The sequence below is a fragment of the Arachis duranensis genome, chromosome 9 (assembly GCF_000817695.3).
Source record: "Arachis duranensis cultivar V14167 chromosome 9, aradu.V14167.gnm2.J7QH, whole genome shotgun sequence".
Taxonomy (NCBI): domain Eukaryota; kingdom Viridiplantae; phylum Streptophyta; class Magnoliopsida; order Fabales; family Fabaceae; genus Arachis; species Arachis duranensis.
In genome coordinates, this window is record NC_029780.3 from 50,995,163 (window position 1) to 51,020,580 (window position 25,418).

The 25,418-nt window shown below is 39.1% G+C and overlaps 1 protein-coding gene across 1 annotated transcript; it reads right to left on the reverse strand.

Moving 5' to 3' along the window:
- Positions 1-21,292: 21,292 nt before the first annotated feature.
- Positions 21,293-22,473, reverse strand: LOC107465531 (uncharacterized). Its single transcript, XM_016084509.3, has one exon. It carries the CDS (start codon positions 22,330-22,332, stop codon positions 21,322-21,324), a length of 1,011 nt encoding a protein of 336 aa, XP_015939995.1. The 5' UTR covers positions 22,333-22,473; the 3' UTR covers positions 21,293-21,321.
- Positions 22,474-25,418: the final 2,945 nt, after the last annotated feature.

Genomic DNA, 25,418 nt, shown 5'->3' on the forward strand with positions numbered 1-25,418 from the left:
TGAAGTGGTGGAATGCTATGCAATGCAATATAATCTAAATGCAACTACCTAAATGAGTCATGCAATCCTAATTTTATTCACTCATATATAAAGCATACATGTAGTTAAATCAATTCACATTCTCAAGGAATCATATATACATAGCCAACCTTAGATAATGTTAAACCACTTTTACACTTGAGATGGGAAGAAAAATATTTCATAAACTTGCAAGACAATTAACAAATTAAGCATAGATATATGTTGATGAGTTATTGAACCCTCACTGGATTTTGTGTTTACTCTCTAATCACTCAATGTTTATTGGGTTAATCACTCTATTCTTCTTTTTATCCTTACTTTCTATAACTTTGTTCTTCATCTAACCAATCAACAATCATAAAATATAGACATACAAAGATCATGAGGTCTTTTTAAGGTTGTAATGGGGCCAAGGTAAAGGTAAGGGTATATGTATAAGACCAAGTGAGCTAATTAAGTGAATCCTTGATTAGTCTAAGATCTCACCTAACATACATATTTTATAAAGCAAAGCTTCTTTACCTATTTTCTCATATTTCCCACTTTTTATGTTACATGCTCATGCATTAGTTTTAATTTTTGCTCCATGTGCACTTGCTTTAATTTGCATTTTTTTTAAATGCACATGGTAATTAATTATTTTAATTTCACATGAGCATGTTTCCCAAAACATCTTTATTCTTTTCAACTTTTCTACCTTTGTTTCTATCATCCATGTTCCCATAAAGTTTTTCCACACTTAAACAATTACACAATTTCTATCTTAAGGTAACCAAGGATTCAACTTGGGATTTTTAATCTGTTTTTCTGCTTAAGGCTAGTAATGTGATTATAAAACAAGGGAGATTTAAAAACTCAAGGGGGCTAACAAGGATGGCATAAAAGGTAGGCTTTATTTGGGATAAGTGAGTTTTAATAAAAAAATTGGCCTCAATCCTATCTTGGTATGTATCTATACTGGACATATAGATTAAAGCAAAGTAAAGAACATCAGAAAAATAAAAAGAAGAGCAAACACACAGGAATGAGATTTATGGTTTGAATGTAACCATACAATGAAGCTCAAAATTCACAGGCTGCGTGTTCTCTAACTCAAAAATCATATATCATTCATATATGTCATGCAGGTTTAGTTAAAAATTCCCATTATTCTCATAAAAAAATTGTTTTGGGTGGCCTTTAAGGTTTTAGTGTTTCTCCTTGATGAAATGTTGTTAACTAACTAACATGTAATGCTATATATACAAGGTGTGTGGATTGTTTCTGTTGAGGTCTCTAGCTTACTTCTTTTTTATTTTCAATCAAGTCAACTATCATATACTAAAAAGGGTAAACTATACTAATTAATCCACTTAAAATATAACTAGTAAACTAATGTGCAAATCAAGCTAAAATATCCAAAATAGTATACATATAGCTCAAAGTGCAAAATAAAAAAAGTACAATAAAAAGTAAAAAGAGAAAAATATGCAAAAATACAGAAAATGAACAAAATAAGAGAGAGTTTGTAGTGGTTCACCAAAATACAGATATGTCAGAGATGGCAACCTCCCCACACTTAAATAATAGCATCGTCCTCGATGCTCACTCAAGCTGGGTGTGAAGGAGTGTCATCTCCAGAAGGATGGGTAGTCGGAGTCTCTATGGTGGTGGTCTGAGGATCTGCCTGCTGCAGAGGAAGTGCTGACTGAATGGGGATCTCGGAGTCTGCAGCCTGAATCTGAGGTGGGTCCTCCTGCTGGGGTGCAGTCTGCTCTGAGCCTGCCTGCGCAACCTCTCTCTATGGATGGGTCTCCTCCTCGTGCTCATCCGCCTCCTCCTCAGATGGCACTGATGGTGTGTCAGGCTCGGAGGAGATGTCGCTGCCAGATCATATCAATAGCTTCAGGTGCTCATAGCGTCACCGGCTGTGATGCTCAGATTTCTCATACCATTGCCGGTTGCGGTGCTCCATCCTGTCTAGCTGCTGAAACAAGCGATGCACTAGGTGATAAACTGGCTCTGAAGTAGGTGGAGGTGCAGTGGGCGGGGTAGGTGCTGCAGTGGAAGAAGAGGTGGCAGCTGAAGGTGTGGCTGTCTCATCTGAAGGAGTAAGGAAATCAGGTCTGTAGCCCAAGGCCAGAAAGTTCCTGCTGTAAGGAATAATCTTCCTGCACTCCGCAGCAGGTGGCCTCTCATCAGCGTCCTCCTAAGGCACGTCAGCCTGACGGCCTAGTTGGGTAACCAGATAAGGGAAGGGGAGGGTGCTTCGGATATGTACCCTAGCCATATAGTGCCGGATGAATCATGGTAGGTACAAGTCCTTACCCTCCATCACACACCAGAGGAGGGTGATCATGGCAGCAGGTATCACAGTCTCATGGGTATTAGGCATAATAAAGATGCTCAGGAACTGATGCCATAGCCGAGCCTCATCATTTAAGTAAATCCGCTTGATTTCCTTAGGCATGGTGGTGTCCTGACCCAATTCCCATGGAACAGTCGGGTCAAGGGCTATCCTAGCCTTGACAGCATCCCAATCAAACCTCATGAAGTGCATGTCCTCCTCAGCCTTGTGGTAACCGTCAGGCTGATCGGACTTTGGTGGAAGGTGCAGAATATCCTCAATGACCTCTTCAGTGACCAGTATCTGTTTCCCTCTGAGGTGCACGACATCTAGGGAAGTCTTGAAGTAATTGCAATAAAACCCTCTTACCCAGGAAGCATTTACCTCAGTCAAGTTTTGCTCTAAGAAGAACCAGCCTCTCTGTTTGATCTGATCGGAGGTGTACTGCTGTAGTTCTTCTGGGATTTTCAAAGTCCTCTCCAGGTACAGGTTTCTGGAGGTAGCAAACTTAGGAAACTTTAGCTCACAGTATCGGTTTGCAAACTTAATTGGATCATTGGCAGGGAGGAGTTGGTCAGCTTTCTCCTGCGTAGTAAAGTGCTTGTCCCGCCAGGAGTCATCATGTAGAAGTCCCATGAGAGACATAGAGGATTCACCTCTTTTCCGTTTGCCCGTAGTTGCCTTTCCTTTTCCCTTTCGTTGGGTGTCAGACATCCTGAAAGACAGAAATCAAGGATATAATAGGAATAGGAAAACAGGTAGGCAAAGAATAAAATAAGCACATAGTGGCAAAGGAGAAATAGAATGAGGAAAATGAGTTAAGTAAATGTGCATTAAGGATTGTATAGGAGTTAAAAGTACGAAAGGAAGAATTGACAATCCAAAATGTAATAGAAGGCATGTTAATCAGGAAAAATTATCAGTATGCCATGGTTAGAAGGTTAAAAGAAAGTGAAAAATCAGAAGAGATGTTTTAAAAGGTTAGTTTGGTTAGAATTGAAAAAGAGTTTAGGGAGTTAAAATTAGTGAGTTAGTGAAAAATGGGTTGAGGTAAGTGGCATAAGGATAAGTTTCTAGCTAACAAGCATTCATAATTAGAAGCTACAGGTAACTCATAACCAAACAAGGAAAACAGGGGGATGTTGATTCAGATAGATATAGAAATAGCAAAAATTGGAATCAAACATCAAAAATGCAATTTATGAACCAGGAGATCAAAGAGAATAAGAATGCGTTCCCTGGCATTCATGAATTGGTTTGGGGGAATCTAAGGAAAGCACAGTTGAAAATGCCAAAACCAAGACAAGAATGGAAATATTTTACAGAAATTTGGGCAGCATTCCGGCTAAAAGTGGATTATCCCAGAAAATAAACAGCAACAAAACAATTCATATAAAAATTAAAACATAGCAGCAATCACATATAAGGAGTATGAACATGAAAAAGGCAATGTAAAAAGCAGCAGGAAATAAGAGAGTACATCATATGAACAATAGCAACATCATATAAACATCAGAATTGCGAAAATCATAAAGCAAGAAACACGAACAGCGTAATTATCAGGCCTAAATCCACTAACCACATCCTAGGCTACCTAACAACCTAGAATCCACATCAACATGCATATCTAACTAGCCTAATGATGAACATAAACAGAAAAACTATGGAATTAACTAAGAATGATAGAAGAGTGGTGTTCTGCGGAACCTGGAAGGCTAATGAAGGAGATTGAGGCAGAGAGGTGGCTGGGGAATGGTGGTGGTGGCGTCAGGCGCGGCGGAGGAGGGTGGCGCGGCGGCGGTGGCTGCTGGTTGGGGGCAGGGGCTTCGAGAAAGGTGGCATGGCGGTAGGTTCATGGTGGTCGACGGGGGCGGCGGTGGTTCGGTGATGGTGGCTAGGTGGTGGTGGTGTGATCGGAGAAGAAGAGAGGGAGGAGAGGGGTTTGTGGGGGTGACGCGAATGGGTAGGGTTCGCGTGACTGGGGCGTTAGTAAATTTGAATCTACGCGATCGTGTGGGGCACACAGTCGCATGGCCGGGGTGAAATGCGAGTTTACGCGATCGCGTGGGTCGCGCGATCGTATGGAACGAATATAAGAGGGGATGACGCGATCGCCTGAGGCATGCGATCGCGTCGCTTGAAATTGTGCTAAACGCACGATTCCAGCGTCGGCTTGAAATTGTGCTAAACGCACGATTCCAACGTCATGTCAGTGCAACTCTCTGTCTCCATGTTGGTTCTTGTGCAATCCATGCGACGCAATCACGTCGCTCACGCTGTCGCGTGGGATTGGTTGTGTGCGATTGATGCGGTCACGTCAGGGACGCGACCGCGTGGTTTATTTTGTGCGAAACGCACAATGGCCACACGATTCCAGCCCAACTTTCTGGGCGTTGGATCTTTACGCCGATTTCCAGGTCACACAGCCGCGTGAGTGACGCGGACGCGTGGGAGGTGTCTTGTCGCAACTGACGCGATCGCATGATCGATGCGGTCGCGTCGCACGCCCTTTTTCTCTCTCTCTTTTTTTTTGTATGCAGGTATATAATTATGCAATATGCAGTGCTAAATGCAAATGTTATGAATGGCATCCAAGTTCAATAGAAATAAAACAATATAAAATAAACAAAAACGAAATAAAATGGAAACAGGAACGATCTTACCATGGTGGGTTGTCTCCCACCTAGCACTTTTAGTTAAAGTCCTTAAGTTGGACATTGGATGAGCTTCCTGTTATGGTGGCTTGTGCTTGAATTCGTCCAGAAATCTCCACCAGTGTTTGGAATGCCAGCATCCTCCGGGGTCCCAAACAAAGTACGTAAAGCCCTTGTGTGAGTTCAAACAGGCTTGCAGGCTCCCAGAGTGTTGAATGTCATAATAGACTCCAAGATCCCAAACTTTTCTTCTACACCTGTCTTTGTCTTGATCTATATTGTTCCAGTCGGGTGAGGAGTAATCCGAATTCTCACTGCAATGACCAAACAGCTTCCGAGATCCTTTAGATTGAGCTTGACACCAATTCCTGCACCTCAAATTGAAGTGTGAAACCTCACTGAATCTTGCATACCATCGCTGAGTGGGAGTCATTTCCCTTTTTCTCTTAAAGCCGCAGAGAGCTCTAAGCTGGCCATCTGTCTCAAGCAAACCATATTCAAGTAGAAAATTGAAGATAAAGGTCAAGGATTTTATCCACTTGAAGTTTGTGTTGAGTGGTAGTGGCCTTGGGGTCAGTGTTTCCAGTGGTTTTGCAAGCTCTACTCCCTTGTGGTCTTCTGTGAATTCCTCCACTTCCTTGCAAACCTTTTCCATTCCAGCCATGTCCTAGTCAAAGTCTTCTATGTCTTCCTCATCACTTGAGTCATAATTAGGAGGTTGAGAAAAGTCAACCTCTGCATCATCTTCGTATTCACTTGGGGAGGATTCTTCTGTTTCAAAGAATTCACTTGCAGATGCAAGTTCATCACTAGGAGGACTTGACTGGTGATCATCATCATCAAGGAAACATGTGTCTTGGGTAATTCCGTCTAGTTCTTCATAAGATATCTGCATTGGGGGCTGCGCAACATCCTCTTTAGCATCAATTGTAACATCCTTGACGGAATTCTCCACAACTCTGGATTCAGGTGGTGGTTCGGCATCTCCTAAATCTTCAACCAACTCTTCTTCTTCTACAATGACAGCGTCCTCTACTTGTTCCAGTACGAAGTTATGCTCTATGCTGTCCACTGGAGTCTCTAGTGTCTTCTTCATGCTGCATTCTTCATTAAATTCTCCACATGAAGCCATGGGAGTCTGTCGAGTGTCTGAATGTCTGAAAGATAACTGATTTATTGCTTGCTCCAGTTGATGAAGGGTTACATTGAACTGGTTTACTGATTCCTTGAAGCGAACCTGTGATTCTTGGCTTGATGGATATGGACATGGTGCATAAGGGAGTGGTGGTTCTTGGGAGTAATTGGATTGGCGTTGGGGTGGATAAGGATCCTGTGGTAGTGAATGGTGAACAGAAGCTTGTGAGTGTGGTGGTTCGAAGTTATGTCGAGAGGATGGTCTCTGAGCACAGGGTGGGGCTTGTTGGTAGCTACTAGGCGGTCCACCAAATCTTTCAACTGGGTATGCATTGTAGAATGGTCGTTGTCCATGATATCTTGGAGGGTGTTGTTGCCTAAAGGGTTGATTAGTTCCTCTTGGCTCCATCCATCCTTGATTGGTCTGACCTTGATGCATATTCCTATTGTCCTCTTGGCTCCATCCATCCTTGATTGGTCTAACCTTGATGCATATTCCTGCTGTGGTTTCTATTTTCTTCAACAAAGTTAGAACCAAACTCAAAGCGAAAGGGGTGAGAATTCATAGTAGTTATCAGAAAAAAGGGGAAAAAGGAGAAACAAATAAACAAAAGTAAAAGAAAAATATTTTTTTTTGAAAAATATTTACATTAACCAATAATAAGGCACACGTTTGCAATTTCCCGGCAACGGCGCCATTTTGACGTTAGAATTTTTTCTAGTAAAGAATTTTATAAGGATAGTCACGTTATAGATATAGATTCTAAACCAACAGAAATCCCTTCGTGCAAACGTTTTGGTTGTCACAAGTAACAAACCCCTTTAAAATTGATAACCAAGTATTTAAACCCCGGGTCATCTTCTCAAGGAACTGCAGGGAAGTATGTTCTTATTATTGGTTATGAAGATTGTAAATTGGGGTTTGAGAATGAAGGATGAATATGGCAAATAATTTAAATGGCAATTAAAATAAATAAATACTGTAAAGCAAACCCTTTGGCAAGGTATGAGAAATTGGAAGTCCAGACTTAGTTATTCTTATCAATAATAATGAAAGTTGAATCTTAATTCCACTTAGTTAACCTTTGCTAAAGCAAAAGAAAGTCAAGGGACTAATTAGTTTGACCTTCGAATCCTATTTATTTCCTAAGAAAAGGTTGGGATTATTGAAGTTCAGTTCAATTAGCAAAGATAACAGTTATCAATTATGTTGAGCTAAGATAACTCCTGAGTTACTGATTTCTTAACCAAGACCAAAAGGGAAAGGATTAAATCTACTGGAATAAAAATGTCTTCAGATTGGGAATAATCAATAACATAAATAAGAGAAAGCAATATTAACTGAAATACCTCAAATAACATTAATTCGAAAGAGTAATCTGTAACATAGAAGAATTCATAAACTAAATTGAAAAGCAAGTAATGAAAAAGGAATATTGAACCTGATAAAAAGATAATCCTCAAAGCAAATAAAATCCTAAATCTAAATCCTAATCCTAAAGAGAGAGGAGAGAACCTCTCTCCATCTAAACCTAAATCATGGAAAGTGACTAAAAATTGGAGACTCTTTGAATGGATGCATTCCCATACTTCATAACCTCTGGTCTATGCCTTCTGGACTTGGATTTGGGCCAAAAAGGACTTCAGAATGCGCTATGAGCATTTTCTGCAATTTCTGGTGCGTGGCCTCTGTCACGCATCCGTGTGGGTCACGCGGTCACGTCCAGAGTTTTCCTTATCGCGCGGTCGCGTCAGTCATGCAGCCGCGTCATAGGTGTTCTTCTTTAGGTGCGCGGTCGCGTCAGTCATGCGGCCGTGTCACTGCTTCTTCGCTCTTGGCACGCGGTCGCGTCGTCCATGCGATCGCGTGGATGCCAGTTTCTCCAAAACTCCATTTTACGCTTTCGTTCCATTTTTGTATGTTTCCTTTTCCATCCTTTAAGTCATTCCTGCCTTAAAAGATCTGAAACTACTCAACACACTAATCATGGCATCGAGTGGAAATAATGGTAATTAAAATAATTAATTTTAAAGTATAGGAAACATGTTTTTCACATACATCACATAATAAGGAAGGGAAAGTAAAACCATGCAATTAATATGAATAAGTGGGTGAAGGATTGAATAAATCACTCAAACTAAGCACAAAATATGGGTTTATCAGCCATAGACTCAAACACTACCTGGGAGGCTCCTTGGAGGAGTAGAGAGTGAGCTACAAGCTCAGCTAAAGATGAAGGAATGTCAAGCTAATGACAATAAAGAAGCGCTAGTTGGGAGGCACCCCAACACTTTATCCTTCTGATTTAATTGCTTTTCTTAGAAGTAGTTAAATTCCGTGATTTAGATAGTTTAATTTTCATTAATTAGGATTAGTTTACAATTATAGATTAGGGAGTTTGATATTAGCTTTGATAACTAGATTTTCTTTACACTCTCTCATTTCTTTCTATTTGGGAGTTGCAACTTGATGAATGCATAACTAAGGATGAGTGAATGGGTTGAGAACTAGCTAAAGTGCTAAGTTTGGTGTGGCCTCTCACCCACTTAATCTAGGCTTACAAACAATTAACAGTTGATTCTGAAGAGTAAGCCCAGAGATTAAGTTTGGTGTGGCCACCAACAATGATGACATAGCAGCCCAAGTCACCCAATTTGAAAGCACTTAATGCTTTGGGTAAGAACATAAACGTGATTTAATGAGTTCGGAGGAGTTGGGATCAAAAGAAAATAAAAAGATTGATGTTATTCCACTCTTATGAACACCTTAAATACACAATGATGAAACCAATTTATTAAGATGCCAAAGAATTAGTTTGGTGTCCCAAGGGACACCCATCAGTTGCAATCCAATTTATTCTTGATGAGAAGGAATGTGAAGGGGTTCTTTTGTCATTACTAATGGGTTCAGTTTCAATTTCAGGAGAGGATATGGGGCCCACATGGTAAACAACTCACAAAACAAGGATGTCAAAGTGTACTTGCACTTTGGAACTCAACACACGCAGAAGACACTGTGAGAAAAGAGTTGGCGCCTCTTCCCATGCTAGGCGCAACTTCCCAAAGTGGGAAAACATTTAATCCCTTTTATTTCCCACCTTCAAACCACATCATTCAACCATTATAAAATCCTCACTCCCCATCTCCTCTCCCACTTCAACAATCCCTACACCACTCACTTTCGCTTATCTTTTCATCTTCTACTATCCCCTACCTTCTTCTTTCTTTTTTTTTCTTGATTGGGACAATCAAGTCCTAAGTTTGGTGTTAGAGCAAAACCTTGTTTTGCCCTCTCTTTCTTTCATTCAACCCCCATTTTTTACATTCTCCCAACCTATTGGCACCACCAAAAAGCTCAGCTTCAAAGAAAAGAAGAACCAAGGAACCAACCTCTAGATCCTCAAGCTCTTTTAATGACTACAAGTTCCTCTCCACATTCAACCAAAATCAATTTTATGGTTGGGTGAGTGAGAGGGAAATCATTCCAGAAGTTAGGTTTCAACTAGGGAGGAATGAGCACATTGAAATCAACATTGAGATCGAACAAAGGGGTTGGTTACTTCTATGCAACCCACCAAGGAAAGTAGTGGAGAGCTTGGTGAGGGAGTTCTATGCCAATGTAGTACCTCAACCAGGGCAACAATATGGCTACATTAGCTATGTAAGGGGGAAGTCCATTGACTATAGCCCCTCTAGCATAGAAAGAATGCTAATGGTGAAGAAGACAAGCTCCACTCGGAGCTATGAAGAGAGAATGAAGCAGCAAGACCCTGGGTTTGAGGAGATTCTGAGTGAAATCTGTGTGATGAATGTGCATTGGATAAATGACAAGGATGGGATATCCAACCAATTGAAGAGAAGAGATTTGAGCTCCCAAGCTAGAGGGTGGCTAGAATTTGTGAGGAGGTCCCTAATCCCCACACCCAACACTTTAGAGGTGACCAAGGAGAGAGCTGTGCTCATCTACAGCATCATGAGAGGAGAAAATATCGACGTGGGGGAGATGATCACCAACAACATCAACAAAGTGCTGAAAAGCATCAGTGACAACACAAGGTTGGCATTCTCCAGCATTATACGAAGAGCTCATGCTCATGAACCACAACAATAACAAGAAGAGGGAGAAGCAGAAGAGCAACCTCACTTTCTAGCACTTCAACCACCATCACACTACCAATATCAACAATTTCCAGAGGGATTCAACTGGGAAAATTGCAAGGAGATGTACACCAAATGAAGGGAAATCTACACCACTTGAGGGAAGATGTCAACCAATTCAAGGAGGCTCAGCAATAACAATGGAGCCAAGTCAACCAAAACATTTAACAACTCCAAGAGAATTAGGAGCATGTGAGGAAGGAGCAGCAAGAACAATTTGACTGGGGAGAGGTACGAAACGCACTAGACAAAATAGGAGAGCAAAGCAAGTGGCAACAGAGGAACTTGGCCGAATTCAGACATCTCTATGATGCCAGGACCATATCCAGGAGGCAGTATGACATCAACACACAAGCAAAGCTGAATCACTTGTGTAACGCTGTAGCCGCTCTAAACCCAGGATACCCAACCTTCATGCAAGGGATAGAAGAGCTAAGTGCAAGACAATAGAAAATTCTAGCCAAACATAAGGAAGATGATAGGAATTACATGAGAAGGCTAGGATTTTGGAAGCCCAAGGATACCAAAGCTCAGGAAGTTTTCTCCAAGCCAGATGAAGGTGGCTCATCCCCTCCCAAGAAGAAGGACAAAGGGAAGGGGCCAATGAACTAAAGATGAAGCTGCTCAAGGTTGTTGAGTCCCATGGTTGACACTTTCCAATTTCTGAATTCTATTTAAGCTTTTGCTTCATTTACTTCTTGAATAATCATGCTAGGATAGTTTATGTTTGATGCTTAGTTTTAATTCCTGTTTGAAGTCTTTATGAGTCTTTTTTTTATAAGAAAGAAAATTCCATGTATTTCAAGTCTTCATTACAACTTAAATAAAAGTAAAGCTTGTCTCCATAAGAGTTATTGTGAGTTATGCAAAAATAATAAGAGATACCAAAGCCAAGAGGGATCATCAAACAAACTAAGAAACAAGAAACTATGTGTAGAACCTTGGATGAACTAAAAAGAAATTGAGTCATGGGGAGCAACTAGTCCTAGAAAGTATAACAAGGGAAGACTAAAGGGTGTTCCTTGAATAGCCATAGAACCAAGAGGTAATAAGCAATAAAGACCAAGGCTCTGAGCATCAACTACTGGGATAAAAAAAGACACATTAATAAGCTCAAAATGAATTAAGGATCTTAGTAGATGCTTGTGGTGAAGATGTGTCAAGAAGAGACCTGGGCAAGTAAATTCTTAGGGGTGTCTCAACACCCAGTACCCTAAAACCAACTGGTTTGGGAGTGCTAATTGAAAGCCTAATTAAAGGGTTGTCTTGAGACAAAACACTTAGAGTCATGGTCAAGAAAACAAAATAACCTTAACTACTTCAAGGTGACAATCAATAGAAAGGACCCCTAAAGCCTATACCTGAGGGAACCCTCAAGGATCCAAGAGCTTTCCATGACAATTAAAACATTCATACATGTGTTAGGCACTTAGATTTTCTCTTAGTTGTATTGCAATCATTCGAAGCCAAGGCCTTAAGATATAAAGGTTTACTCACATTAATTTGCTTGGGACAAGCAAAGCTTAAGTTTGGTGTTGTGATGACTTACATCATCTACCCTTCTTTCTTGCATAAAGAAGGCCATAAAGGAGCACAAATCTCATTTGATCAGTACAATTCATGCATTATTTGATGAATATTATGGTACACTACTTTGAGATGAGTTGTGCTGAATTTCATGTGAAAAAGGGCATCAGAAATGGGAATAAGACAAACAAGAAGCTGAGCATGTGAAACTGGCATCCCACTTGGGAGCAAATGCCACAAAAATGCACTGGCGTGGCACGCCAGGAGCTAAGCGTGGCACGCCAGTACTAAATTCCAAAAGGGAAATCCAAGCATGCATGTGGGCGTGGCACGCCAGGGACTGGGCGTGGCACGCTAGTACAAAATTCCAGAAAGCAAAATGGAGAACACAAAAGGGGCGTGGCACGCCAGGTTGGGCGTGGCTCGCCTGACCCATCAATTACTATGGGCGTGCCACTTGAGCAAAGGGGCGTGGCACGCTAACTCACCATCTCAAGAAGAACCTCCACTACGGCGTGCCACTTGGTGTCGAAGGCGTGGCATGCCAGCTCCAAAAAGTAACTTTGGCATGCCACTTGAAGACCCAGGCGTGACACGCCAAGCTTGAAGAGTGCACAAATACATGGGCATGCCACTTGAGCAACATGGCGTGGCACGCTGGTACAATGATCCAGAGAAGGGGCTGAAGGCAATTGAAGACTAGGCGTGCCACTTGAAGTCGAAGGCGTGGCACGCCAACCTCTCAACCTCACTTAGGCGTGCCACTTGAGCAACCAGGCGTGGCACCCCAATGCACAAGATAACATGAGCAAGGACTGGGCATGCCACTTGGTGTCGAAGACGTGGCACGCCAATCCGAGCATGTCACCATGGCGTGCCACTTGAAGCCCGAGGCAAGGCACGCCAACTACTGGAACAAGACAAGATCATGGGCGTGGCACGCCAACCTTTAGGCGTGGCACGCTGGTATAAGTTTCCAGAGAGGATGGAAGAGGCCAATTACATGGGGCGTGCCACTTGGTATTGAAGGCGTGGCACGCCATTCACTATTCTTCACTTAGGCATGCCACTTAAGCAACCAGGCATGGCACGCTAGTGTCATGCAGAGGGCAAAGAAGCATTGGGGCGTACCACTTGAGTTCGTGGTGTGGCACGCCAAACAGAGGAACTATTCACTCACAAAGGAGTGTGGCATGCCAGACCCTGGGCGTGCCACGCTAGTGCAACTTTCCAGGGGAGCTTAGCCAAGCACACAACAAGGGCGTGGCACGCCAGACCCTGGGCGTGCCATGCCAGTCCAAGTTTTCAGAGGCAAAGGAAAGTGGATAAAAGCAAAGGGCGTGCCACTTGAGCTCGAAGGCATGGCACGCTAACACAAGACTTCCACTATGGCGTGCCACTTGAGTTCGAAGGCGTGGCATGCCAAGGTTGATAGAGAGACGAGCGTGCCACTTGAAGGATTGAGCGTGGCACGCCAAGCTAGTTTGAAGGGCATGTGACACGCCGGTAGAGTGCCAGCCACACGCCAGCTAAGAAGTCACGCTTGTTGAGTGTTTTCTTTCCCTCCAAAATGTAATTTTCCCTTTTTCACTTTTGTAATTTTTTTATTTTTACTAGGAGTAGTATAAATACCCCTAAGGAGTACTGAAGAGGGGTTAAGCAGTTAGTTCTAGATCCACTTTTACACTCCACTTTTGAGTACTTTTCAAGTTATGAGTAGCTAACTTCCCTCTCATTGAGAGAGGGAGCTCTGTTGTACTTGATGGATTGATAATAGTGAAATTCTTCTTCTCTTCATCTTCTCTTGATTTGCTAGAAGGAATTTCGTTCTTAATGCGTAGTGTTCAATTATCTTGGAAAAGAGATTGAATACAATTGGGTTTCATGGGAACCTTGGGAAAGGAAACATGAAACCATGCTTGAAATTCCTTCTCACACTTGAGTAGAATCTGGGTTTTGGTGATGGGATATGTGACATATAATCCCCCCTCTACCTGGACCTATGAGGGTGTGTGGTATAATCAGGGACCAAGCATATCTCTCTTCATGAGCAATTAGACCAAGGAATTGGCTATTGATTAAGATCTGAGAGATTGAGTCACCAAGGGATTGGGGCTCAATCAATCATGATTGCCAAGAGGTCAATGAGTTGCATGATTGAAGAGGATATAAGCTAGATTTGATCCAAAGAGACATCATCTCCCAATCTCAATGAATTTCCCCATTCTTATCTATCCATTTCTTTACAGCTTAATTTTGCATTCAGTAATTTCCCACTCCCATTTACATTCAAGTCATTTATGATTCAGCACTTTACATTCTGCAATTTCCATTTCTGCACTTTATCACTTTTCTTTATATTCTAGTCATTTACATTTAAGTCATCATTTACAATTTTGCACTTCACAACCTTATTGATCTATTTAACTAATTCATCAATCAATTAAAACTGCTTGGATTTGCTAATCTCTGTGGATACGATCCCACTCCACTGTGGGTTATTACTTGGCGATAATTTTGGTGCGCTTGCCAAAAGAATTAATTCAATAATTTTTGAAAGGGGTAGTGAATCCTGGTCATCAGTGAGCTTCTACGACGAGATTGGAAACGTACAGGGGCACAAAGAAGAACTTGAGCTACTCCCTGAAATTCGAGAACACGCCCAGATAAGAGAAGCAGTGTTGAAACAAAGGATGACGAACAGATACACAAGAAAGTCATTCGAAGAAGCTTTACTCCAGACGATTTGGTCTTAATCAGAAATGACATTTGAGTTAACATGTCTGGGGAAGGAAAGCTTGCTACTAACTGGAAAGGACCATACAAAATTAGTGAGGTCTTAGGAAAAGGCTACTACAAGGTGACCGACTTGAATGGTACCGAATTACCTAGGTTGTGGCATGCTTGTAACATGAAAAGGTACTATAGTTAAAAGTAAACTCCACTCCCTGGTGTACTCTTTTTCCTGACTTCATGATTTTTTCTCAAAGAAAGGGTTTTTTCTTGAAGGGGGTTTTAACAAGGCATCAAAGTGGAGACTAAGGGGCAATAATTTTTAACCCCTTAGTAGCAAAAACTACCTTTGCCCAATAAATAAAGATCTTTTTCTACATCTCTTTGTAAATTCCATTAAGTTATCACCATATTTTTTTACAAAATGCACCAAACTTAAGCTCGACAAAACGTGAAAATCCCATGACCGACCTAAGTGGTCGTCAGGATAAAACGACGAGGTACAAGTCGGTGTAAATAGGTTATAAAAGCAGATCATGATAACTCAGAAATATATCGACTAACAAGTCAGTAAAACCAAGAATAATTGAAATGCATCGCGAAAATAACCTAAGTTAGGAATGATTCAAATAAGAAAATTCGAATCCATAAGAAATACCAAAAAGAGATAAGAGAAAACCCATAAAAAACAAAGCTAGAAGCTGTCTTAAGTCTTTGAAAATCCAAAAACAACTTAAACAAGGCACAGCCTGCCCAGATAAGAAGGCTTTTTCAAAATCGAAAAGATCAAAAGGAGTTTTATTTTAGGAAAAATCTAATGAAAAGTTGCAGAAATCATGAACACGCCAAATCAATCTTAAAGCCCTAATCCAAAAACGGGGTAGAAATTAAACGCATTTTTTGTTAACGGCCATAAAAGGCTAGAAAAGTCAACAAACAAACCACCACAAAACAAAAATAATAAAGATTGTTCAGAAAAGGGGCCCATAAGTCGGGCCTCAAATAGCTCAAATCAAGTAGAAGAAGGATTGGAATCACCATCAGGAAGAGAGGATGGAGTAGTCTCTTAAGCAACGGGAGTCGGAACGTCTGAAGATGTCGGCTGAGATCCCTCTTGTTGATCCTCGCGAGAAGGAGATTCGACAATTCTTTGGCCACGGGTCTTCAGCTCAGAATCCATCTCAGGTCGAGGAGGAAAAACAATAGCTCCATTTACGACAATCTTATCAAGATCAAGAGGAGAAAGGTCCAGGCTAGGAGCAATAACTCCGACCTGTTCCTTAAAGATCCTCTAGGCCTCCTCTGAGCTCTCTGCCACGGAGTCCTGCAGATCCTAATAAGCCTCCTGACCTTTCTCCAACTCCCGCTGAAGGTCAATTTTCTCAGTAAAGACCCTCACGTAATTCTGCTTCGCCTTCTCCTTCAGGCTCTCTACCATGGCACACTGGACCATCAACTTTTTCTCCCTCTCTTGAAGTCGGGACCTCTCTTCCTTCAAACCAGTAACTTCCTCCTAGAGCCTCTTCTCTTCCTCTTGATAAAGAAAAATCCTCCCCTCTAACTCCTCAACCTTTTTGGTAGAACCCAAAGAGTTAAGGGAGTCTTGTCCAAAATATCAAGAAGTTTTGTGCACACCCCAGCAGTCCGAACACTCCCCTGAACCATGAAATTAAGATGGTTTCGAATGGAATCATCATCCATATTAATTCGAGTACAGGGGAAGATGTGATTCTGAACAAATTTGGGACCATCAGAATTAGCCTCCCCAGAAAAAGAAGAGCCAGAATCTGAAGTCTTGCGCTTCTTCTTCTCGGGTTCAGGGGAAGATCGGGCCGGAGGGATGGGAGGAGGAAGAGAAGAAGCAGAAGAGGAGGATACCAAAATGGGATGAGAAGAGGTCCCCAAATCACGAGGAGGAGGAGGAGGAGGAGGAAGAAGAGCGCATGCAGCTCTCGCAGCATCAACCCGAGCTCGAGACCTCCTCTTAGCATCCTGGACCTTCTGGTAGGAGAAGCTGGAACTTTTCTTCACCATCTCTGCAAAGAAAAAATAGAGTTAGATCATAAGTCAGAAAATAGCAAGTCGGAAGATTGCAAGTCAAAAGTCATCAAAATCAAACAACAAAGTTACCTAATTGGGTCCGCACAAAGCTCAAAGACCCCTGAAGAAACTTTCTCGTATCCAGATTAGAGGCCATTCCCCAAACTTCTCGGAAGAACCCCACAACAGCCTCCTCAACCTCGTCCAAGTCATGCAAGCCATATTTTTCCACAAGAGAGGCCTCCAACCAGTAAAGAGAAAAGCGGAGAGAAGAATTTTCGTCCAAAAAAAGGGATGGTGACTCTCTATGGCTTGAATTTTGAAGAAAAAGTTTCTAAAATCATGAAAAGACTCATCAAAGATAGAAAAAACTTTCCGACCTTGAATAGCTCAGAAAGAGATCCACTGTTGCTTATTATTTTGCCCACTAAAGGGCTTGATCATATGAAAGAGATAGGAGAAGATCTTCGAAGAGGTCGGAAAATCTAGCTCTCAACTAACAAGCTGGTAAATTTTCATAAAACCCTAAGAATTGGGGTGGAGCTGGGTGGGAGCAACTCGGCAATGGTTCAAAACTTCTATCTCAAAATCAGAAAAAGACAGAAAAACCCCCAGACGGGTGAAGAGACTCTCGTACATAAAAAAGAAATGAGGATCAGCATCGGCAGCCCTCCCAAAACAAACCCGATCTTTAGACCTGGGGAAATCAACTCATACTTAGGCTCATCATCATCAGAGCCACAGATTCTATGGTGGGTGCGGAGGTCGGTGATATAGTCTGTGTCTACTAGGGGTTCCTCCCCAAGAACAGTAACATCTACCCACTCAGAAACGTGAGAAGTCATCTTTCTCAGTAAAAAAAAAATAGGAGAAAAAGCGACAAAAACCTACAATGAAAAATGGAAAAAGATCACACACAGAACCTCTAAAAGACGAAACAGCCTCTCTCAAATAGCCAGACCAACGGACTCACCAATAGCATGCAAAACCTCCCCCAAACAGGCAAAAGATATCAAACGTAAATGATAAAAGGAGAAGGATAGAGACTAACCTTTGTTAATAAGTGCGAAGAGGAGCAGAGGCAGCAGCTGTCACAGAAGGAAGGCAAAAAAGCTTTTCTCTTTGAGAAAATAAGGATTCTGAGTAAAGAGTTGTCAGAAAACAAAAGAAGATGAAGAAACGAGAGGAAAAAGTATTTATAAATACGCCAGGGGCATAGGGGTAAATCATCGCAATCATTAAAGAAACGCGCCGTTACCAATGTAACTGCCCCCACGTGCAAATACAAAACCCATAACAGACGCAACGTTTGATTAGACGCGGCTGTTGAAAATTCAAATCACGTCGGTTTCCAAAATCACGTCGATTTCTACATCATGTCGGCTATGAGCCCGAGTTCAAATACTCGAGCCCAACTCGTAAGTAAAAGAGATCGGACTCGAGTAGGGGTACTATTCATACCCTGGCCCAAACATTAAGGCCCAAGTCCAAATAATCTAAGAAGGCCCAATCCAAAGATTGGCCTTCGCTGACAACCGACCTCCTTCAAAGAGGTCGAACTCTACGCATACTTTGCTTCCAAGAAGTTGGGCTTGAAAGATAACTGGCAAATAACACTTATTCAAATAAGTAACTGCCCCTAAAATCTCTCAACCCACTTCCAGAAGCCATATCTCAACTTTCCTAAGATAAAGGGACAGTTATCCTCCTTAAAAGGTGGAACTACTCCAACAGTAGTTATTGGTTCACCACTATAAATACACTGATACCCCTTAGGTATCTCTAAGTTCCGCAGGTATCACCTCCCATTCCTTCATACACACAAGTCGGACGGCGACTCTCGAACGCATACAAAGTCGGAGACTATCTCCTACAGACATTTAGGTCATCCTAAAAAGTCTAGCCCATTAATCTCCGATTACCTACCGTAACAGGTATCAAATAATCCAATGAATTAATTTTAAGATTAACTTTAGTTATTTATATCTACTAAAACTTTTTTCTTCATACAACAAACTTTTCTCTTTTTGGTAATTCTAGAGCAAATCCATCTCAAATCCTCCAAAAGTTATGCTCAACAGGAAAGTCATTAAGAAGTGCCACAGCACTCTTGCTATTGATCGGGGTTCCCAGCTAACAAGGAAGCGGGATTTAAAATAGAGGTCAATTCTAAACTGGACCGAGATGGCCTATACACCAATTTACCGGCACCATGACCCCCCTGTAATCTGTCATTATTATTTTGCTTTTGCTTTCATTTTAAGATTGCCTTAATCTATGTTAAAGATTAAGTGAACAATGTTTTTAGAAGCAGTAGGACCCCTTAAGCATGGTAGGCCAAACCTAAGGATGTGGAATAGATTTTAAAAAGTTAATGGAAGACATGTTTGAAAAAAGTTTCATAATTAGAAGGCACACTTATTTGTAAAATTGCATCTATTGATTTAGGATTAAATGTCTATAAATAATAAAAGAGTAAAGTTTATTTTTTTTGTCCTTAAAATTTGTTAAATATTTTAAAAATACTTTTAAATTTTATTTTACTTCAATTTTGCCATAAGAATTTTCGATCTGTATCAAATATATCATTGATGACTAATTTTTCAAAAGACTTAGAACCAATTCAGCGATAATTTTACAAAAACAATAATCAACATAAGCAAACTAAAGATAGTTGTCATGTATTATTATTGGATTAATCTTAAATTTTTTGAAAATTTAGCCATCAAAAGTATATTTAATGCAAATAAAAAACTTTTGAAATAAAATAAAACTTAAAAATATTTTTAAAATTTTTGACAAACTTCAACCACAAAAAATATACTTTACCCATAATATAATAATTTTGATTCATCTCCTTATATATACTTCTTATATGGAAAAAAGTATAGAGATGCCATTTTATAAACTATCACTGGTATAAGTACTACTTAACTGTCCACTCAAATTGCGTCCTATAAAGAATTTGCCATTAACCCTAGTTTGGGAGAATTAAGCCTAAAAGAGCGTGTGTAACTGTAGCATACGTCTTGAAGCTTTGTGTAAATTTTCGTTGGTCTTATCATATTTTGGTGCCATCCTTCTCATCTCTAGAGGGTAGCTGCATTGGTAGACCACCATGTGTCCTTATGAATTATGAAGTCTTTTTGGTTTACTTTTTTACCAAATTATCCAGATAACAACAAGAATTCCGCGAAAGACATAAGTCGTGTGAAAAGTTGGATCATTTGAATTCAGTTATAGTACGGAAAACACATAGTTTGAGACTATAATCTCTATGATTGCTGCTCTAGTTCCTATCCATCCACGGAGTGCTAGGTAAAAATGATCATCTCGAACAATATGAATAACTACCAATCAAATAAAAATATATTACACCACTAAATTAATCATCTAAATTTTAATATTAAAATAACCATTCGTACACCTAGTAAAATAAACATCTGATATATATATTGTTCGTAAATATCAAATATACCTCTCGATGGACAAAAATGCACACCAAAGATACGAATATCAAACTCTTAGTAATAGCATGACATTTTTGTCTATAAAAACAGTCTCTGAGATGTACCTTTATATTTACAAATAGTTGGTATGTAATTTTGTTCACCCAAAACCTTTCATATATGTTTTTATTTATTTATTCTTAAAATTCTAAGACCTGCTGCTGCTTTAATGTTAAAATGGAAAGTTAATTTGTTGAGAATCTCGACCATTCGCATGTTTTATAGGAAAGTTAGGGGTACCTTTTCTACCTGTATCCTTCATTCTCTATGATGATAAAGTCTGAAGTGGGGTCTATGAGTCTATGACAGTGCTATGCTATATTATTGAATATGAGAAACCAAGGTGGGAATGGTAGTGCTGCTTGTTTTATATTTTCACTTTACATAGTGTGAACAGTCTTCTGGCTTCTGGTTTGGACTTTAAAGCCTTGTGAATCATGATTAGTGAATGTGACTTTTGAAATTAGGATTTCTCACGAGTCAAAGTCAATCCTTAAACCCAAGAATATTGTGATTTTAGCTCCCCCTCAAAATTCATCAACCATGTGTAATATTCTCGTTGGACAATAGCTAGAACGGTATTATGAAACTCATTATCATTAATTATAATGTACATGTTATCATAAATTATGATTGGATATTTAATGATGAATAGAATAGTAGAATGAAATGAAATGATATGATATGGAATATATGTTTAATTTCATTGGAAAAGGTAGAATGATCAAGATTTGATGCTATTTATTCTTATCTTGTTTTGTTGTATCTAACTTTGAGGGGAAGAAAATTACAGGTGTTAGATAGTTGAGTTTTTCCATTCCATTATATTCTAAAGTATACAAATTGAAAGTTGTCCCATAAAACACAGAGCCATGAAGTTCTACTATGCTGTTTTGGTTCAAGAAATGAATATTTTCATATGTTGGTTTGAAATTTTGGTCTGTCATATCCAAATATATTTCTTTAAAAGATGTCAAAAGATTTTCAAAAGCAACATATATAACAAGGAACAGAAACAGATTAAGAAGATAAAAATGAATCTGCAATATATAGAGATTTGAATGTACATATTCAATATCAACAGTGAATTGCACTCTAATGTGAATACATAAAAGCTCAAAATCCCATGGAAACTTGTTTCATTCATTGAAATAATACATGAGAAGTTCAAACTCACTAATCACAGTTCACATTCAACTAAAGTTCCAAATTTCAAATTTTATTCTATTCTCCAAGCATAGAGCAACAAAGAGAACCCACCACCATTACCATTACCACCACAAGACCTTGTTGATGAAGAACATGAGCTCCGCCCTCCATCACTACTCTCCTCTGCCCACTGCAACACTCCTGAACTCGACGCAGGCGACAGCAATGGCAGCACCGACGGTGCCCCCACCGTAGTGCTTCCGGGCAAGCTCTTCCTCATCAACCTTTTCTCTGGACCCACCATTTCAGGCCATACAGCACCATCACCAACTTGAAACACAAACACACCATGGCCATGTTTATTCCCATTTCCACCATTGCTATTATTAACCACCCAACGCAGCACATCCCAATAGAACTCAACTTCTACCCCATCAATGAAGATCTTCTCATTCCCTCTGAACTTCCATGCAAGCCTCTTCACAACCAAGCAAACTTCACCGTCCACTTTCACTCTTAACACCCCTCCATTATTGATGCACTCAATCTCTATCTCATGTTTAGAACCCAAGAACACACCCCTTGACACATAACTCATTGTTCCAAACACATGCTCTCTTCTGGAAAGCAGAACCTGATCACAGGGCGCTTGTTGATTCTGAATGAGATCACCAAGAAATAATTCAAGCCTTCCATTGCACCATATTGCTAGGTAGAAGCATGACTCTGGCTCAGCATGGTTCTGGAAGAATCTTGCATTGGAGAAATCCCAGTAAATCTTGATCTTCTGTGATGGCTTCTGTTTCCGCCCGGCGAGGTAGATGGATTTCGATCCTGGTCTTGTTCTGAAGAATGGGAAAGTTGGTGGCCTTAGAGGTATGGTTATGGAGAATGTCTGTGGTGCATAAATGGTTAAAGAATGAGAAAAAAGTGTTCTTGACCAGCTTAGAGTGAGGCACGTTGTGTTATTGTTGTTATTGCAAAGTTGTGTTTGGTATATGCGTGTTACAACGTTTTGTAACTGTTGGGAAATACCTGAGCTTGATGGTGTGTTGGGTTGGCCGAAACAAGCAGGGATCATGTTTTTTGTTTGATACTTGTTACTGGTCTATGTCTTTTTCTTGTGTGTGATTGTTTGCGTTTCTCATACCATGTGATTAATGTTTGAGAGTTCAGGAGTGTGTTCTTCTTGCCATTATTTGCTGTGGAAAAATTGCAGCTTTGAATGTTGCCAAGTTGTTGAATTTTGGACTTTGGCTAATATTATCTGTCCAAAGTGCTTATGGGTTTATTTTGGAGGATGGTTAACCCTTTTTGAGTGAAATGTTGGCAAAAGTTTAGTAATTTGATTCTTTTGATGATGAGCATATACGAGCCTTCTTTGGCATTATAAAGGGAAAACAGGGACAAAGAGACAAGGAGAGAAAACAGCAGGCATTTCAGTTTTCAATAACAATAACCATAACCAATACCATAATCATAAATGAAATATATTATTTAAACGGATCCGCTAGAGAGACAATGGATTATTTGTATAATGTGTACAATGGGTTATTGAGTTACAAAATGAACATCTTTTATACTATCTAGAATAACCATTCGAGTACTAGGGATAATAAACATCTTCCCGAAAAATTAAACTAATTTTGGAGTTTAAGGATCAAACTCTTGACTTTTCAGATCTAGTGCTCTAATACCATGTCATGATACCACTCATCCCAAAAGTTTTAGCTGATGAGAAAAAGTAACACTAATGATTATATCTCTAATACTCCATAAACCTCAATTATACACGTTGTATAAATATTCCATTAGTTCCTCGTACTTTCCCTATTTAAATTCATTTTGATCTTATATATTAAATTCTAACACATAGCTTTATGTATATGAGACATTTTCGTATACTTTTACAGCACATTTAATATATTTAATATGTGCTCTAAAAACATTTATAATTACACCTTTTTTTGTTTTATTTCTTTTTCTTTGGGAAATTTAATTTTTAATATACTAATAATATAAAAATATTTATAATATATATTTAAATATATCTATTTTTTATAATTATTCACATATTTAATATAAAAAATAAATTATTTCATATTGACAGTATATCAAATTAAATTTATTATTTATATAAAAATGTTTTAAAATTTGACTAAAGAAATATACAACAAAAAATAGAAAACATTTCTCGACGTGAATGTCAAATGCTTGCCATGGCCTTTGGGAGAGAGATGAGTGGTTCATGCATGGCTACCTTGATTTACGCCTTTGACAAGGTTTAGCTGGGATGCACTGGAACTTTGGGACTTTCCAAGTCATTCCAATTAAACAATGGAGGGACAGAACGTATGCTCAAATTTAAAATAGTTAAATAGAAAATTTATGAAGTCAGTAATTTTATTAAAATTTGGTCCGTATTTAATTTAAAAAAATAATTTTATATTATTAAATATAATCTCATACTATTAAAAATATTAATAATAGCTAACTGATGATTATAAATTATAAAATTTGTTGTTTAATACTCTTCTTATCTAAATATGATTTACTTTTTCTCTTTTTTATATGATTACTTAAATTTCTCACGAAATATAACCATTCTGAGGCAATTAAAAAATGTTATCGATATTCACTGACTAGGAAAAGAGACCGCTACAGCAAATGTAATATAATGAAAGGTAAAATATATATCTTTTACCTTAGTATTTATGATTTTTTTAAAAAATATTTTTAATATTTAATTTTATATAATTTTATTTAAAATGTGAATAATTAAATTTTATTTATCGTTTGACAAATGAATAGGTTGTTTTATTAAAAATTAAAAATTTTTTTTTGAAATAAAAAGCTCAACACAATAAGGTGAAATATCAACGTCTCAACAGAAAAGTATTAAATAGATAAAATAAACTAATTTTTAATCATCTTCGACAAAAGTCATCAACAACTCAAAAGATCAAATATCACTCAACTTTTTGTAATTTTATGACTAGCCACAACCCTCTCTTCACCGTCACCCGCAGCAACCAGAAGGAGGCCCTTTTAAAATGCACAATAACGTACTCTCCGTCGCACCACTGATGCATGAAAACTTGTCTCTCAACAAATTTCCGTTCGGCAAGTATACCAAATTATTGTCAAGTAAAAACTCACAATGAGTGAGGTCGAATCCACATGGATTAATGGATTAAACAATCAATGGTTAATTGATTATTCTAGTTAGACGAATCATTAAGGAGTGATAAGTAACAAGGAAATGTAAATGGCATAAAAGTGAAGAAATGCAATAAAGTGCAGAAAAGTAAATGACAAGAAAAGTAAATGTAAGAACTAAAAATAAAAGGAAGATTGGGATCAAGAGATATTGCAATCTTCCGGATCAAGTTCATTCTCATCTCTTCCTAAATCAATGCATTCATTGATCTCCTTGGCAATCTTAAGTGATTGAATCCCAATTCCTTGGCAATCCAATCTCTCTAAGCTTGAACAATTTCCCAATTCCTTGATTTAATTGTTTATGGGAAGAGATGAAGTTTGGTCACTGATTATACCACACACATTCATAGATCAAAGTATTGGGAGGATTACATGTCACTATATCCGCCCAACCCCCAGCCTAATCCAATGTGAGAGAGCATTTCTAGCATGATCTCCTCATCCCTTTTCCAAGGCTCAGAGGAAATCCAATTATAGAGAGTTTCTTTTCCAAGACAACTAACCAATTGAATTAAGATCGAAAGCTCTCTAGTAAAATCAAGAGAAAAGAAAGAAGAAGAATAAAAACTACAATTGATCCTTTGAATCACAATAGAGCTCTCTAACCCAATGAAAAGAGTTAGTTGATCATTGCTCTACCCAAAATAGAAAAGAAAGAAAGTGCAGAAAAGTAAAGATGAAGATTAAAACTAACATTGAAACTTCCAAATTCATAAATGAAAAGTACAAAGAAAAGAAAGAGAAGAAAAAGTGTGTGAGGGAAGGGAGTCTGAAGACCCCTCTTCAATCTCCAATTCCAGAATTCCAGTCCAGCCCCTTTTGAATGTACAAACTAAGGCCTTTATATAGGCTCTCCTAAATTACAAAATGAAATTAAAAGTAAATTACAATTAAATGAAAATTCCTATTCTAGATGCTTCTTGTGGCCTTGATTGGTTTACACTT